Here is a 16,162-nt window from a genome sequence, read left to right on the forward strand (position 1 = left end):
AACAATTACCTACTACCACTAATTACATTGAAACTTGTTAAACTAAACTTGCACACTTTGACAAAGCTGATTTATCAGCTCAAACACTACCTAATTACATCAAATATGTTACCTACTTAATTCAAATCTAACTAAATTACAAAACATTACTTAAAAGTAACAAAATGAAACTGAAATTGAACAGCTGCATCAACTTCAGCAGCATCTGCATGGCTCTGGCAGTCTGGCTGCATGGTCTGCTCTTGGCTCCATGTGCTGCATGGAGGCCAACTTCAACAGTAATTGATCAAAAAGTGCTATGGTCGAAGGTCTTGGACCTGATAAGCTCTCACAATGGAAATTGGGTGTGCTAAGCGATTTTAATGTAGTTCAAGATAGAAGCGAAAGAATAGATTGTAGTGGTAATATCGACGGAAGTAAAGAATTTAACGAGATAATTGATCGTGGAGAATTTAGGTAAGACAATGTAGCGGTGCTAGCAATTGTTGCGAAAATTGCAGCAATTAAACATACTCTTACTCTTTTAATCCAATCGAAAAGATGTTACGCTAATGGTCTGATTGTTGGTGTAAAAAACAAATCCGATAGACCATGGTGTTAAACTTTGGCCTGCAATGCAACATCAAACCAGCATTGGAGCTGAACCAAATGAAGCAGAATCATTTTATTTGTAACTTGATTTGGTTGCTTTGTAATCTAACTTTTAAGTTAGTAGGATTTGGTTTAAGATTTGAATGTGATAGCTGGTATGTCAACTAAGCTTTTGACAAGCATTTATGGGAGCAGTTATGTTAGGTAACTGTCAATTTTATTGTAACACATATATACTTTAGCCGGATGAAATGGATAAGAAAAATTCATTTCTTCCAAAAATTTCTGTTTTGTTAGTCTCAAGTCATTGAAGCTTAAGTTTCTTTCATATTTTATCCGGGTTTATTATGTTGTTGCTCAAGTTTTACACTGAGCTTCATACTTTCTCTGGATAAATTGTTCAAAAACCCAACACATGGAAGCTTCGGAGTATTTTTCTGACATTCATTGAATTGTGATTGAGATTGGTTCGGTTTTTTTTTCATCATGTAAATTGTGAAAGGAATGGCATGGCAGAGTCGTTCGTTAAACCTAGAATTGAGTGGTATCTATGGTGCTTGATATCGAGTGGTATCTATGGGATATGTTTGCTGCTATTGTTTGGCTAATGCTCTTGATCAAGCCTGTCCTACAATGTATCGATGTTCACTACTTAGTTTAATTGCTGCTATTGCTTGCTGGAAAGGCTTTAGGATGCTAATACTGCAATTCAAATTAAATCAGGCTTAGCTAGTAAAAACTATAAATTGATCAACAATACTGAAACACACACACACATATATATATTGGATTGCATGTTTTACCGTGTTTTTGATTTGAGTAGGGCATAGCAGAGGAATAGGCAGAGGTTGTGAATGTTAAAAGTGCCACATATTAAATTTTAACTCCTAAATGTAAATACATGAACAAACTGAGTTAAACCCCGAGTCCCTTAGCTGCTGCGTACTTTAAGCATTGTTATGCAGTGACTTAAGTATTACTTGAATTCCATGTTGTGGTCGAATGGCGAGAATAGGCATTGGTGAGTGGACATAGGCAGGGGAGAGGGTAATGGTGTAGCGTTGTAGAATCATGGAGAGTGCAACCTTAGTTTCTGTGATTGCAAAGGACATACCGACACAAGATCGAGGTCCCAATCCAAAGGGGAAAAATGCAGCCGCATTGTAATTGGTAGTTTTGGCAATCCCTTCTTCGAATCTCTCTGGTTTAAAAAGATGCACATCATCTCCCCACTGGCAGGGGTCATTGTGCAGTGCAATATTTTGAAGTAGAATATCTATATTAGCAGGCAAGACTAGCTTTCCCAACTGAACTTCTCTTGTAACTCTCCTTTGCAAGCCATTTGATGGACCATACAATCTTAGTGTTTCATAAATAATCATGGTGATCTGTTTGCAGAACAGGAATAGGTCAGATTAAATTAAATAATATGTACTAAACACATAATATTTGTTACATTTGCAATTGCGATAAACAAGATGCGATTGAAAAACCAACTTTCAGATCGAGATACAAAATATATTGGAATGTTTGACAATTTACTTACAGTTTTGAGTTTAGAAATGCCTTTGGAATCTGGATTTCGGTTACCGAATATGTCAATCACCTCTCTTCTAGCTTTATCCTGCCAATCTCCATGGGTTGCTAAATGCAAGACTACCCATGCTAGTATGGAATTAACAGTGTCTTGTCCGGCAAAGTAGAATGTTTTGCACTCATCTACCAAATCTTCCACTGAAAGCCTGTTATTTTCGTTTGAATCATGATATGCATTTACAAGTAAAGCTATCAGCTTCTCCATTCACAACTTTGTCTTCTCGTTTCTTAACAATTTTCATCACACAATCTTGTATTCCTTTTGCAAGTTCTTCTGACTTTAGCATATCTACAGGTTTCCATAACTTGCTGTAAAAGCAAACCAATGTCAACCATAAATAAGGAGAAAATTAAACCCATAGGAATAAACATCCTAAAATTTGCATTCAAAAACTAGTTAAAATCTTGGAACATACTTGATCAAAGGAATTCTAGTCTTGAAATTATTTCGGCTCATAATTATAGACAACTCTTTCAACATGGCAAAAATCTTCTCCCCTTCCAAGTAACTACTATCAAAAGCTGTTCTGGATATCACTTCTGAAGTCAACAATCTAAATTCTTGAAACACTTCAATCTCTTTGCCTTCTTGGCCTTTCCACTTCTCTAACATTGTTTCAACGCTGGCAATAACCGTTGGTGTCATGTTCTGCACAAACAATCTTCCAAAATATTTAAGCAACCATATAAGATTTAGCTAACAATTGTGTGTTTTGTCCTAAAATGCTTTACCTTTAATCTTTCCCCATGGAAAACATGATTGGCTAGCTTCCGACGCTTCACCCATTTTTCACCCTCAAGAAGCAAAAGTCCGTTCCCCAGTAGCTTGCTAAAAAAGATCGAAGGCTTCTTTTTCGGAAATGTATTTTCACTATTTTTGAGAACCTCTTTGACTAGTTCAGGTTCTGAAATAACCAGTTCAGGTCGAATACCGTTCCAATAAAGATAATTCCTCCCTAATCAAATATAGAAAAAGAGGCCATCATTTCTTAGAACCAGAAAATTGAAAACCATACTGAAAAACATGCATGGATCTTACCATATCTGTTGATCCAGGAGTAAATATGTGGCTGCACCCTGGGTAATATATCATCTGTCAAGCCCAGAGGCTTGCTTAATGCTTCCTTTTTCATTTTGGTAACTTCATGGTTGTTGCCATGGATGAATTTGTAAGGAGGTCCTTTGATTCCCTGTGAATTCAGCAGATGCTGTATACGGAGAGGTACCCACAAGTAATCATAAAGGAACTTGATTAAAGCTACGAGGAAGAAACAAAATGGGACAAGAATCACAAGATCTGTCAAGGCACTCATTTTGGTTCTCTTAATTCTGAATTCAGATGTTCCTTATAGTCTCAGTAACAGTTGACTTTCTGAGTTCTCTATGATAGTTGATATCACCATCGTTATTTGTAATTTAATTGTTTTTTTTAAAGATTGATAATTATCATCATAATAATTAACTCGGATCGTATTAGTCTACATATACATATCCTAAAAAGGAACATACATAAAAAGTTAAGAACGCATCAGCAATGAGTATTCAACTCCTGGAAATGGGTGTGTTGCCTTTTCCCTTTTTGACCGCTCCAATAGCTTCGAAATTAGCCAGGCAGTATATGTCAGACATATATTATTATAAGCCGAAACATCAATGTTTATTAGGCCTGATTTGGGTAAGAGATTCCTTTTATCTTGACTGTGATTGGTTTGATCCAAATTCGGGCTTAGGCTTGAAACTATTTTGGAATTGGGCTGCGCTGCGGCCATGAGCAGGTACATAGGACGATTAAAATAATTATATATGTAATGATTCTTTTTCTCAGTAATTATATAGTGATTAACTGATTATTACAGCCTTTTTTTTTTTTATCATTCCAAATTTGGGAGTGAGATAGATTCCAAATGTGTTAGATTAGGCAACTAATCCGGAGAGAGGAAAAAATTGGTTGACCCATGAATCAGTATGCATCAATTGTATTAAACTAAAAAAATTAGTTGAACTGAATTTTATAATTTTATAATTTTTTATGAACTTTTTAATAATTTATTTAATTTGAACTAGAAGGACTGAATTGATTGGAAATCGATGTATCGACCACTATTTCCATCAATTCGATTCAAAAACATTGCTAAAGTAGGTTACACATAATTCAAATTTGAATCTTTGGTGCCAACATGCAATAACTTTATCATTCCAACTATGACTATATCGATGATTAATAAAGTGATTAGATCATTGTGAAAATTCAATCTCAATGTGTTAAACATTAACCTTCAAGCTATGTTGTTTAAACACTGGTTGGACTAGGGAATTAATCTGTAGAGAGAAAAAAATTAGTTAATCTATAAATCAGTATGGATCAATTGAATTAAATTAAAAATTAGTTGAACTGAATCTTATAATTTTTATTTTAAATATTTTATGAATTTTTAATAATTTATTTAATTTGAATAAGATAACCGAACAGATTAGAAATCGATGTACCGACTATGTCATCAATTCGATTCAAAGGTTAGGAAATAGAAAGAAAAATGGTCTTCAATCTTTCTCCAATTGCAGCACGTAAACGACAATTTGATTGGGAACTATGTACAAAGAAATATAAGCAATAATTCTAAATATATTTTAATTAAATTTTATTAATATAATTAATATTATAATTATTTGATATTACCAAATCAAGGCTCATCATAAAATTTAATAAAATATACGACATTAACTTGATGTAAAAGAAAATAGTCATATACTATAGGACATGGGTGAAGCCGAATATAGTGAGGCTGGACCGGCAGTGGTCGGGCCCTAAACGTTCGGTCAAATAGCAAGTTAGTCCCGTATAAAATTTTTTAATTTTTATTTTAATCCTTTTAATCAATACCCAAACATATGATAATTTTAGGTTTGAACCTCCCAAAGTCTTTTAATTGACTTTCTTTTTTGTTTGGTTTTCATAGTTTTTTTAATTTGATTTCCATGTTCTAGAATTTAAAATTTTTCATTAATAAATTTGGTAGAAAAAGGCGTATAGAAAAAAGAGTAAACTACAATGTAACTTTAAAATAGGATTTGTCCTATTTTGGTCATTTTAATTTTTTTTTCAATTTAGTCACTCTATATAAGATAATTATGTAAATTAATTATTATCGTTAAAATTTTCACTTTCTTTTGACTGATTGCTGACATGGCACATTAGCCTATTAGATGACTGACATTTGACATTTTGTGTTAACTTTTGACTAAAGTTTAAGGGGAAAAGTTTTAGACTAATTATAGGGAGGTCCCTAAAGTTTAGTCAAAAGTCAACAAAAAAGCCACGTGTCAGTTACTCAATGGACTAATGTGCCACATCAGCAATCTGTTAAAAGAAAACGAAAATTTTAGCGGTAAGTAATTCGCACAATTATTTTATTTAAAATAATTAAATTGAGAACAAAAATTTTTAGAGTGACCAAAATAGGACATAACTTAAGGAGAAATTACATGTAAACTTTTACCAAGCAAGGCATATCTAGTAACTACTATAAATTGATCAACAATGCTATAAACATACATTCTCTTTTAATTGATTGCATGCATTTCATTTTCCATAAAAGAGGGAAGAGCTTGGGAAATAATAAACAGGTTTCAAATGCTTGAACCTTAGATATATTAAATGTCATCTCTTAAAGGTGAACATGAACTATCTACATGAACTACAGTTTTTAGAAACTGTGTACTTTAAGCACCATTATGCAGTGATTCAAGTATTACTTGAATTCCATGTTCTGGTTGAAGGGTGATAATATGCACAGGTGAGTGGACATAGGCAGGGGAGAGGGTAAAGGAGTAGCGTTGTAGAATCATGGAGAGAGCAATCTTGGTTTCTGTGGTTGCAAAGGTCATACCAACACAAAATCGGGGTCCCAATCCAAAGGGGAAAAATGCTGCCGCATTGTAATTGGTAGCTTTGGCAATCCCATCAGCGAATCTTTCCGGTTTAAAAATATGCACATCATCTCCCCATAATTGATGGTCATGGTGAAGTGCAGCCTTTGCAATAAGAAGATTTATATTAGCTGGGAAAACTAGCTTTCCCACCTGAACTTTTCTTGCAACTCTTCTTGGCAGGCCATTTGTTGGACCATACAATCTTAAAGTTTCATAAATGATCATGGTGATCTGTTTGCAGAACATGAAAATGTCAGATTAAATTAAGAGATGACCATACAATTTGGAATTGTTAACAGCTTACTTACAATTTTGAGTTTAGAAATGCCATCAGAATCTGGATTTTGGTTACCAAATACCTCAATCACCTCTCTTCTTGCTTTCTCTTGCCAATCTTTATGGATTGCTAAAAGTAAGACCATCCATGCAAGCAAGGCATTAACAGTTTCTTGTCCGGCAACGTAGAATGTTTTGCACTCAGCTACCAAGTCTTCCATTGAAAGCCTATTTTTGTCGTCCAAATCATGATAGGCATTTACAAGTAATCCTAGAAAATCATTGCCAAAGCTATCAGCTTCTGCATTCACAACTCTATCTTCTCTTTTCTTAACGATCTTCATCACACAATCTTGTATTTCATTTGCAAGTCTTTCAGACTCCAGCAAATCAGCAGGTTTCCATAACTTGCTGTAAAAGCAAACCAAGGTCAGCCATATATAAGGCGAAAACCAAATCCAAGGGGAATGAAAGTCTAAAATTTGCATCTAAAAGCTAGCTGAAATCGAGGCAAAACTTGGGATTAATTTAGCTTAGAGGGAACATACCTGATCAAAGGAATTTTAGTATTAAAAAGATTTCGGCTCATAATTATTGATAACTTGTTCAACATGGCAAAAATCTTCTCCCCTTCCAAGTAGCTGCTACCAAAAGCTGTTCTGGATATCACTTCTGAAGTCAATAATCTAAATTCTTGATAGACTTCAATCTCTTTGCCTTCTTTGCCTTTCCATTTCTCTAGCATTGTTTCAACACTTGCAATTACTGCTGGTGTCATGTTCTGCCCAAACAGTACCCCTATATGTAAGCAACAACATAAGATTCAACCAACAATATAAGATCTGCCAAATTGATGGCTTTACCTTTAAACTTTCCCCATGAAAAACATGATTCGTCAACTTGCGATGTTTCACCCATTTTTCACCCTCGATCATCACAAGCCCATTTCCCAGTAGGTTGCTAACATAAACTGATGGCTTCGCTTTTGGAAAAACATTTAAACTATTTTTCATAACCTCTTTGACTAATTCAGCTTCTGAAATCACCAGTTCAGCTCGAGCACCGTTCCAATACACAAAATTCTTCCCTAATCACGTAGAAAACAACAAAAAGGGTTGACCCTTTTTTGCGTAAAGCTACAAGTTCTTAACCGCATAGCGAGAAACATGCATCCATCTTACCATATTCTTTGATCCAGGAGTGCGTATGTGGCTGCAATTTGATAAACATATCATGCGTCAAGGCCTTAGGTTTGCTCATAGCTTCCTTTCTCATTTTGATAATTTCCTTGTTGTTGCCATGGATGAATCTGTAAGGAGGTCCTTTGATTCCCTGAGAATTCAGCATATGCTGTATACTAAGAGGCACCCACAAGTAATCATAAAGGAACTTGATTAAAGCTATGAGGAATAAAGAACATGGGACAAGAATTACAAGCTCCATCAAAACCACTCAATTTTTCTTCTCTTAACACTGAATCCAGATGTTCCCTTAATATTTGTATTGTGATTTCCATATTGGACGAGGACTTAAATGATAATTTAATGTGATATTACTGTCGTCTTTTTTTTTGGATCCTTGGAACAACATGAAGATTAGTTGGAAGTATATGTCAGACATATTATTTTAAGTTAAAATTAAACATCAATGTCTATTACGCCTTACAACTAATAAGGAGGATTGAGATAAACATTTAGTGATTATTATAGTGTTATAATCAATATCAAAACAAAATTACTTCGTATGTTACTCGTCGTTCTTCCATTTAATAATGGCCTTCATCTTTTGTCCCTTTGCAGCACATGAACAATTTATGGACGGAATCTTTATGTTTGGGAAGTACGTTCAAAGGAGGAATATTAACAATAATGTATATATATATATATATTATATTTTACTCCATCAATATAATATTTGTTTATATTATATTTATGTTTTGTTTTTTATCTATCTATACTTATATCAAGCTTTTTATAGCACCATCGATTAACCGGACATATTTAAATTAAATTAATTAAAAGAGATAGGTTAATAAATTAAACCCTTTTAAAACCTCTTTTATAAGGATCATAATAAGATTATTTTATCTAGGGTAAACTACAATGTGACCTTAAAATAGGATCTGTCCTATTTTGGTCATTTCAATTTTTTTTTCAATTTAGTCACTCTATATAAGATAATTATGCGAATTAGTCATTGTAGTTAAAATTTTCTCTTTCTTTTGACTAATTACTGACATGGCACATTAGCCCATTAAATAACTGACATTTGACATTTTGTGTTAACTTTTGACTAAAGTTTAAGGAGAAAAGTTTTGGACTAATTATAGGGAGGTCCCTAAAGTCTAGTCAAAAGTCAACAAAAAAAATGCCACGTGTCAATTACTCAATGGACTAATGTGCTACATCAGCAATCTGTTAAAAGAAAACGACAATTTTAACGATAACTAATTTGCACAATCATCTTATTTAAAATAATTAAATTGAGAACAAAAATTTTTAGAGTGAACAAAATAGAACAGTCCTTAAAGAGAAATTACTTGAAAGCTTTTACCCAAGCAAGGCATAGCTAGTAACTACTATAAATTGATCAATAATACTATAAACAAACATTCTCTTTTAATTGATTGCATGCATTTCATTTTCCATAAAAGAGGGAAGAGCTTGGGAATAATAAACAGGTTGCAAATGCTTGAACCTTAGACATATTAAATGTCATCTCTTAAAGGTGAACATGAACTATCTACATGAACCAACTAAGTTAAACTCTGAGTTGTTGGAAACTGTGTACTTTAAGCACCATTATGCAGTGATTCAAATATTACTTGAATTCCATGTTCTGGTTTAAGGGTGAAAATAGTCACTGGTGAGTGGACATAGGCAGGGGAGAGGGTAAAGGAGTAGCGTTGTAGAATCATGGAGAGAGCAATCTTGGTTTCTGTGGTTGCAAAGGTCATACCAACACAAAATCGGGGTCCCAATCCAAAGGGGAAAAATGCAGCAGCATTGTAATTGGTAGCTTTGGCAATCCCATCAGCGAATCTTTCCGGTTTAAAAAGATGCACATCATCTCCCCATAATTGAGGGTCATGGTGAAGTGCAGCCTTTGCAATAAGAAGATTTATATTAGCTGGCAAAACTAGCTTCCCCACCTGAACTTTCCCCATTGATGGCTTTACCTTTAAACTTTCCCCATGAAAAACATGATTCGTTAACTTGCGATGTTTCACCCATTTTTCACCCTCGATCATCACAAGCCCATTTCCCAGTAGGTTGCTAACATAAACTGATGGCTTCGCTTTTGGAAAAACATTTAAACTATTTTTCATAACCTCTTTGACTAATTCAGCTTCTGAAATCACCAGTTCAGCTCGAACACCGTTCCAATACACAAAATTCTTCCCTAATCACGTAGAAAACAACAAAAAGGGTTGACCCTTTTTTACTTAAAGCTACAAGTTATTAACCGCATAGTGAGAAACATGCATCCATCTTACCATATTCTTTGATCCAGGAGTGCGTATGTGGCTGCAATTTGATAAACATATCATGCGTCAAGGCCTTAGGTTTGCTCATAGCTTCCTTTCTCATTTTGATAATTTCCTTGTTGTTGCCATGGATGAATCTGTAAGGAGGTCCTTTGATTCCCTGAGAATTCAGCATATGCTGTATACTAAGAGGCACCCACAAGTAATCATAAAGGAACTTGATTAAAGCTATGAGGAATAAAGAACATGGGACAAGAATTACAAGCTCCATCAAAACCACTCAATTTTTCTTCTCTTAGCACTGAATCCAGATGTTCCTTTAATATTTGTATTGTGACTTCCATATTGGTCAAGGACTTAAATGATAATTTAATGTGATATTACTGTCGTCTTTCCTTTTGGATCCTTGGAACAACATGAAGATTAGTTGGAAGTATATGTCAGACATATTATTTTAAGTTAAAACATCAATGTCTATTACGCCTTACAACTAATAAGGAGGATTGAGATAAACATTTAATTTAGTGATTATTATAGTGTTATAATCAATATCAAAACAAAATTACTTCGTATGTTACTCGTCGTTCTTCCATTTAATAATGGCCTTCATCTTTTGTCCCTTTGCAGCACATGAACAATTTATGGAGGGAATCTTTATGTTTGGAAAGTACGTACAAAGGAGGAATATTAACAATAATGTATATATATTATATTTTAATCCATCAATATAATATTTGTTTGTATTATATTTATGTTTTGTTTTTTATTTATCTATACTTATATCAAGTTTTTTTATAGTGTCATCGATTAATCGGACATATTTAAATTAAATTTTATTTTTATTTTTTATTTTCCATATATATAAATTAATAACTTTACAATTGTAACTAAAACATCAATTAATTTTATGTGGAAACACTTAATAAATATATTTATTATATAAATTTTTCATCCATATTATCTGTGATAAATCTATAATGTTTTATTAAATTTTATTATTAGAGTTTATACTTGTTTCATAAGCTATAATAAATTAGTGCTTCAAGTCTAATACGTAGATGAAGAAAATTTTGGAGGAATAAAAATACATCATATGGATTTTTTACTTTAAATTAAATTAATTAAAAGAGATAGGTTAATAAATTAAACCCTTTTAAAACCTCTTTTATAAGGATCATAACAAGATTATTTTATCTAGGGTAAGCATTCGATCGAATTAAACTAAATCAAGTGAATTTTTTGAATTATTTAAGTTAATAAGTCCTATTTTATCCTCTTAACTTGATTTAAATTTTCAAATCAAGACAAGTGAAATGAAATTTGAGTTGAGATGAATAAATTTATTTGAGTTAAACTTTAAAAAATTTAAACCAATAATATTGAAATCTTGTAGTCAATATAACTAAATTCCAAAATACAAAAGCTAAATGTATACCACATGTATTTTGAAAACTATTTTAAAGTAACCATGTTTCTTCCTGTAAAAACTTCATATGACTAAGCCGTTTGTTTCTCTTAAACTAGACTAAACAAGGATTCTAACCATATAAAGTACACCTTTTAATTAGTTTTGTACAATTTATGGTGAATTTCCAAAGTTGAAATAGGGGATCCAGAAATTGCTCTGACCCTGTTTCACTAAAACTCAGATATCTCATAAAATATAATACCTTTACTTGTTTTGCTTATTCCATAAGAAAATAGACATAATAAGATTTAATTTCATATATTATTCATCTTCAAACTATGTTTCTACAATTTTTAATGATTTTTCAGAGTTAAGTCATTTACATTACTTGAATCATTTTTTAGGTTACTTTCACATTTTCATAATTTTCATGTGATAATCACCATTCAATCATACATATTAATAAACATGTATATCTTCAGCCATTTTATTAGCTAATCACTAGCAAGTATTTACACATCATTCATTGTTCATATTATACCAAAAGTAGCTAAGTTTCTATACATGCCATACCCAAAACAAAACATCTAATTATACCGAGTTATTTCTTTGATAGTGTGATCGGCCTCCGGCGTTTCCTTCGATCCCGAGTGGCTAGATAAGTACTATAAGAAGAAGAAAATAAAGAGATTAAGCACTAGGCTTAGTAAGCTTACAAGCAAATAAATCACAACATTCAACATAATGGATAATTATGCATAATATCATCTAACATCATAAATTTCTTTACTTCTCAATTCCTATCTTCTTCTTTATTCCCTTACCTTCTTTCTTATCTGACCTTTCCTTTTTCATAAATATAATCTACTTTTCCTTTGTTGTTAATTCACTGTAATTTAACTTTCATTACCACGACCGTTGAACCACTCGGAATACTAAGGATACTAGAGTCGTTCACATCTTTCAATATCACCCAATGCCATGTCTTTGACATGGACTTACATGAATTATTCCTGTCTCCAATGCCATATATAATATAGACTTACATGGCTCAATCCTGTCTCCAAAGCCATATTTCTAATATGGACTTACATGGCTCATTTACATTACATCTGTCAACCCTAATATCCTAACATTCTTAGGGTTCAACCGGCTTTCTAACACTTTTCCTTTGTCACTTCACCTTAAATTCGACTTTAAATATTTTCATAACATAAATATATAAATGCTGGAAATTGACAATAATAATGTAAAATAAAAGAATATTGCATTTATTTACTGTAACCTACCTTGATACAAAATGTGACTAAACTTTACAATTTAGTCCTTTACTTTTTCTTTTCCCCGATCTACTCCGGAATTTCATTCTTCTTGATCTATAATAGCAAATTTAACTTATTTAATATTCACATTTATTAAAACAGTCCGTGACCCAAACTTTGGCAAAATTATATTTTTTACCCCTAAACTTTCACATATTTGCACTTTTGCCCCAAGGCTCGTAAATTAAACTTCATCCTATTTTCTTATGTTTTATGACATGCTGATCATTTTTCCCTTCTATGGCAATATCAAAATCACACTCTAACATATACTTATGACTATTGGTATTTTTTTTCGATTTAAGCCCTTTTACTCGTTTTCACTTAAAACCGAGTAGCATAAGTTGTTTAACATAATTTAAAACCTCATATTCTATCATAAAACACCAAAATACACAAATTTCAGCTATGGGTATTTTTCCAAATATGAACCCTAGGTTGAATTATTGCTAGAATAATCTTAATCAAGTTATCGGGACTCTAAAAACGTAAAGATCATTAAAAACGGGGCTTAGAATCACTTACTATGAGGCTTGAAAGTTGAATAAACCCCAGCTATGGAGGAGAGAAAAAATCGGCAGAAACTAATTGAGAAGATGACCATTTTTGTGTTATTTTTCCCTTTTTAATTCATTTAATATCCAAATGACCAAATTGTCCCTCCTTACTAAACTTTCAAAAATTCCTTCCATGTCCTAATTTTTGTCCATGAACTTAAAATTGGTCAAATTGTTATTTAAACCCTCCTAATTAATATTCCAAAGCAATTTCATACTAAAAACTTCTAGAATGCAAGTTTTGCAAATTATTCGATTTAGTCTCTAACCTCAACTTAAGCACTTTATGCATAGAATTTCATCACGAAATTTTCACACAATCATGCAATCATACCATGAACCTCAAAATAACAATAAAATAAATTTTTCTACCTCAGATTTGTGGTTTCGCAACCACTATTCCTTTTAGGCCCTATTTTGAGATGTTACATTTCTCCCCCCTTTAGGGATTTTCGTCCGAAAATCTTACTGTGAAGAGATTTGGGTCTTGTTTTGATAGCCTCTTCGGGTTCCCATGTAGCCTCATCTACCCCGTGTCTATTCCATAGTACTTTCACAAGTGTAATACTTTTGTTCCTTAATTGCTTTACCTCTCGAGCTAGAATCTTTACCGGTTCTTCACCGTAAGTCATGTCTGGCTGAATCTCAACCTCTGTCTGAGAAATCACATGTGACGGATCTGAACGATAACGACGTAGCATAGACACATGAAATACATTATGAATCTTCTCTAACTCAATCGGCAAAGCTAACCGATATGCTAATGGTCCGACTCTCTCAATTACTTCAAACGGTCCAATAAAACGTGGACTTAGTTTGCCTTTCTTACCAAATCTGAGAACTTTCTTCCACGGGGATACTTTCAAAAAAACTTTGCCACCAACTTGATACTTAATCTCTTTTCTCTTCAAATCTGCATATGACTTTTATGCATGCAGAAGCGCTTTCAAGCAATCTCTGATGATTTTTACTTTCTCTTCTGTTTCCTTAACTAGATCAACCCTATAAATCTGATTTTCCTTAAGCTCTGTCCAATACAAAGGTGTGTGACATTTACGTCCATACAAAGCTTCATAAGGTGCCATCTTCAAACTTGACTGATAACTATTATTGTAAGCAAACTCTACTAATGGTAAATATTTTTCCCAACTGCCTTGAAATTCCAATACACAGCATCTAAGCATATCTTCAAGTACCTGAATAACTCTCTCTGACTGACCGTCGGTTTGAGGATGAAAAGCCGTACTAAAACTCAACCGTACCTAAAGCCTCTTGTAACTTCTTCCGAACCGTGAAGTAAATCTTGGATCTCATGCGAAATGATCGATAATGGTACCCGTGTAGTCGACTATCTCGAAATATATAACTCGCCAACTTGTCAAGTGAATAATCCATCTGAATGGGATAAAATGAGCCGACTTCGTTAACTTATCAATCACAACCTATCTGCATCTTTCTTTCTCGGTAAAGCGGTAATCTGTCACAAAATCCATAGTAACTCGATCCCATTTCCACTCGAGGACTAGCACAGTCGTAATAAACACGAAGGTACACGATGTTTGGCCTTTACCTGCTGACAGATCAAGCATCTAGAAACAAACTCTGAAATGTTCCTTTTCATTCCTACCCACCAGTACATTTTCTTCAAATCATTATACATCTTTGTACTACCTGGGTGAATAGACAAAGAACTACTATGTGCTTCTTGTAAGATCTTTCGAATAAGCTCATCATTCTTCGGTATGCATACCCTATCTCTGAACATCAAACAACCGTCAGAACTGATCTGAAAATCTGACTCTATGCCTGACTCACATTGAACTCTTTTAGCTTGTAACTCATTATCATCTTTCTGAGCTTCACAAATCTCTTCAAAAAATACCGGTTAAGCTCTCAATTCAGCTAAAATAGAACCATCATCTGACATGGTTAAATTGGTATTCAAAGCTCGCAATATAAATAAAAGTTTCCTACTTAAAGCGTCAGCAACTACATTTGCCTTACCTGGGTGATAATCAATCACTAACTCATAATCTTTAAGCAATTCCAACCATCTTCTTTGCCTCAAATTCAAATCTTTTTGAGTCATCAAGTATTTCAAGCTTTTATGATCGGTAAATATCCGGCACCTTTCACCATACAAATAATGTCTCCAAATCTTCAATGCAAATACAATACAGCTAGCTCTAAATCATGTGTCGGATAATTTTTCTCATGTGGCTTCAGTTGTCTAGAGGCATAAGCAATTACCTTTTCTTCCTGCATGAGTACACAACCAAGCCCATTCAAGGATGCATCACTGTAAATCACAAATTCTTTACCCGGTTCCAGCTGTACTAAGATAGGAGCTTCAGTCAACAATGCCTTTAACTTGTCAAAACTTTGTTGGCACTTCTCAGTCCATTTGAACTTAACATCCTTCCGTAGCAGTCTCATCAACGGGGTAGCTACCATGGAAAATCCCTTCACAAATCATCTATAATATCTGGCAAGACCAAGAAAACTTCTAACTTCTGGTACATTTCTAGGAGGCTTCCAATCAACAATGGCTGAAATCTTGCTCAGTATCAACCTTAATACCTTCACGAGACAATATGTCCAAGAAAACCAACTTCGTAACGAACTCACTTTTGCTGAACTTGGTATACAACTGATTATCTCTCAGAATTTGTAAAACTGTTCTCAAATGCTCTGCATGCTCATCAAAATATCATCAATGAACACAACTACAAACTTATCTAAGTACGGTCTGAAAATTCGGCTCATTAAGTCCATGAAAATGGTAGGAGCATTAGTCAAGCCAAATGGCATCACAAGGAACTCATAATGACCATACCTAGTCCGGAAAACAGTCTTCAAGACATCTGACTCTTTAACTTGCAAATGATAGTATCCGGATCTCAAATCTATCTTGGAAAACACAGTAGCTCCCTTCAATTGATCAAACAGATCATCAATTCTAGGCAATGGATACTTGTTCTTTACTGTTACCTTG

The 16,162-nt window shown here is 33.5% G+C and overlaps 3 protein-coding genes across 4 annotated transcripts; all 3 read right to left on the reverse strand.

Annotated features, from left to right (window-relative positions):
- Positions 1–1,372: 1,372 nt before the first annotated feature.
- Positions 1,373–3,797, reverse strand: LOC108475696 (cytochrome P450 CYP749A22-like). Its single transcript, XM_017777679.2, has 5 exons — positions 3,227–3,797; positions 2,920–3,143; positions 2,604–2,836; positions 2,138–2,496; positions 1,373–1,979 (listed from the first exon to the last, which is right to left on the reverse strand). Exons 1-4 carry the CDS (start codon positions 3,498–3,500, stop codon positions 2,352–2,354), a joined length of 876 nt encoding a protein of 291 aa, XP_017633168.1. The 5' UTR covers positions 3,501–3,797; the 3' UTR covers positions 1,373–1,979; positions 2,138–2,351.
- A 1,944-nt stretch (positions 3,798–5,741) lies between these two features.
- Positions 5,742–8,005, reverse strand: LOC108475616 (cytochrome P450 CYP749A22-like). 2 transcript variants are annotated; one of them, XM_017777598.2, is made up of 5 exons: positions 7,575–8,005; positions 7,257–7,480; positions 6,942–7,174; positions 6,426–6,804; positions 5,742–6,348 (listed from the first exon to the last, which is right to left on the reverse strand). In XM_017777598.2, the coding sequence occupies exons 1-5, from the start codon at positions 7,834–7,836 to the stop codon at positions 5,908–5,910; spliced, it is 1,539 nt and encodes a 512-aa protein (XP_017633087.1). In that variant the 5' UTR covers positions 7,837–8,005; the 3' UTR covers positions 5,742–5,907. The 2 variants fall into 2 exon arrangements, with proteins under 2 accessions (XP_017633087.1, XP_017633088.1); XM_017777599.2 differs by having other exon boundaries at positions 6,942–7,191; positions 7,257–7,716.
- A 999-nt stretch (positions 8,006–9,004) lies between these two features.
- Positions 9,005–10,282, reverse strand: LOC108475567 (cytochrome P450 CYP749A22-like). Its single transcript, XM_017777546.2, has 2 exons — positions 9,890–10,282; positions 9,005–9,795 (listed from the first exon to the last, which is right to left on the reverse strand). Exons 1-2 carry the CDS (start codon positions 10,149–10,151, stop codon positions 9,185–9,187), a joined length of 873 nt encoding a protein of 290 aa, XP_017633035.1. The 5' UTR covers positions 10,152–10,282; the 3' UTR covers positions 9,005–9,184.
- Positions 10,283–16,162: the final 5,880 nt, after the last annotated feature.

The sequence above is a fragment of the Gossypium arboreum genome, chromosome 3, assembly GCF_025698485.1.
Source record: "Gossypium arboreum isolate Shixiya-1 chromosome 3, ASM2569848v2, whole genome shotgun sequence".
Taxonomy (NCBI): Eukaryota; Viridiplantae; Streptophyta; class Magnoliopsida; order Malvales; family Malvaceae; genus Gossypium; species Gossypium arboreum.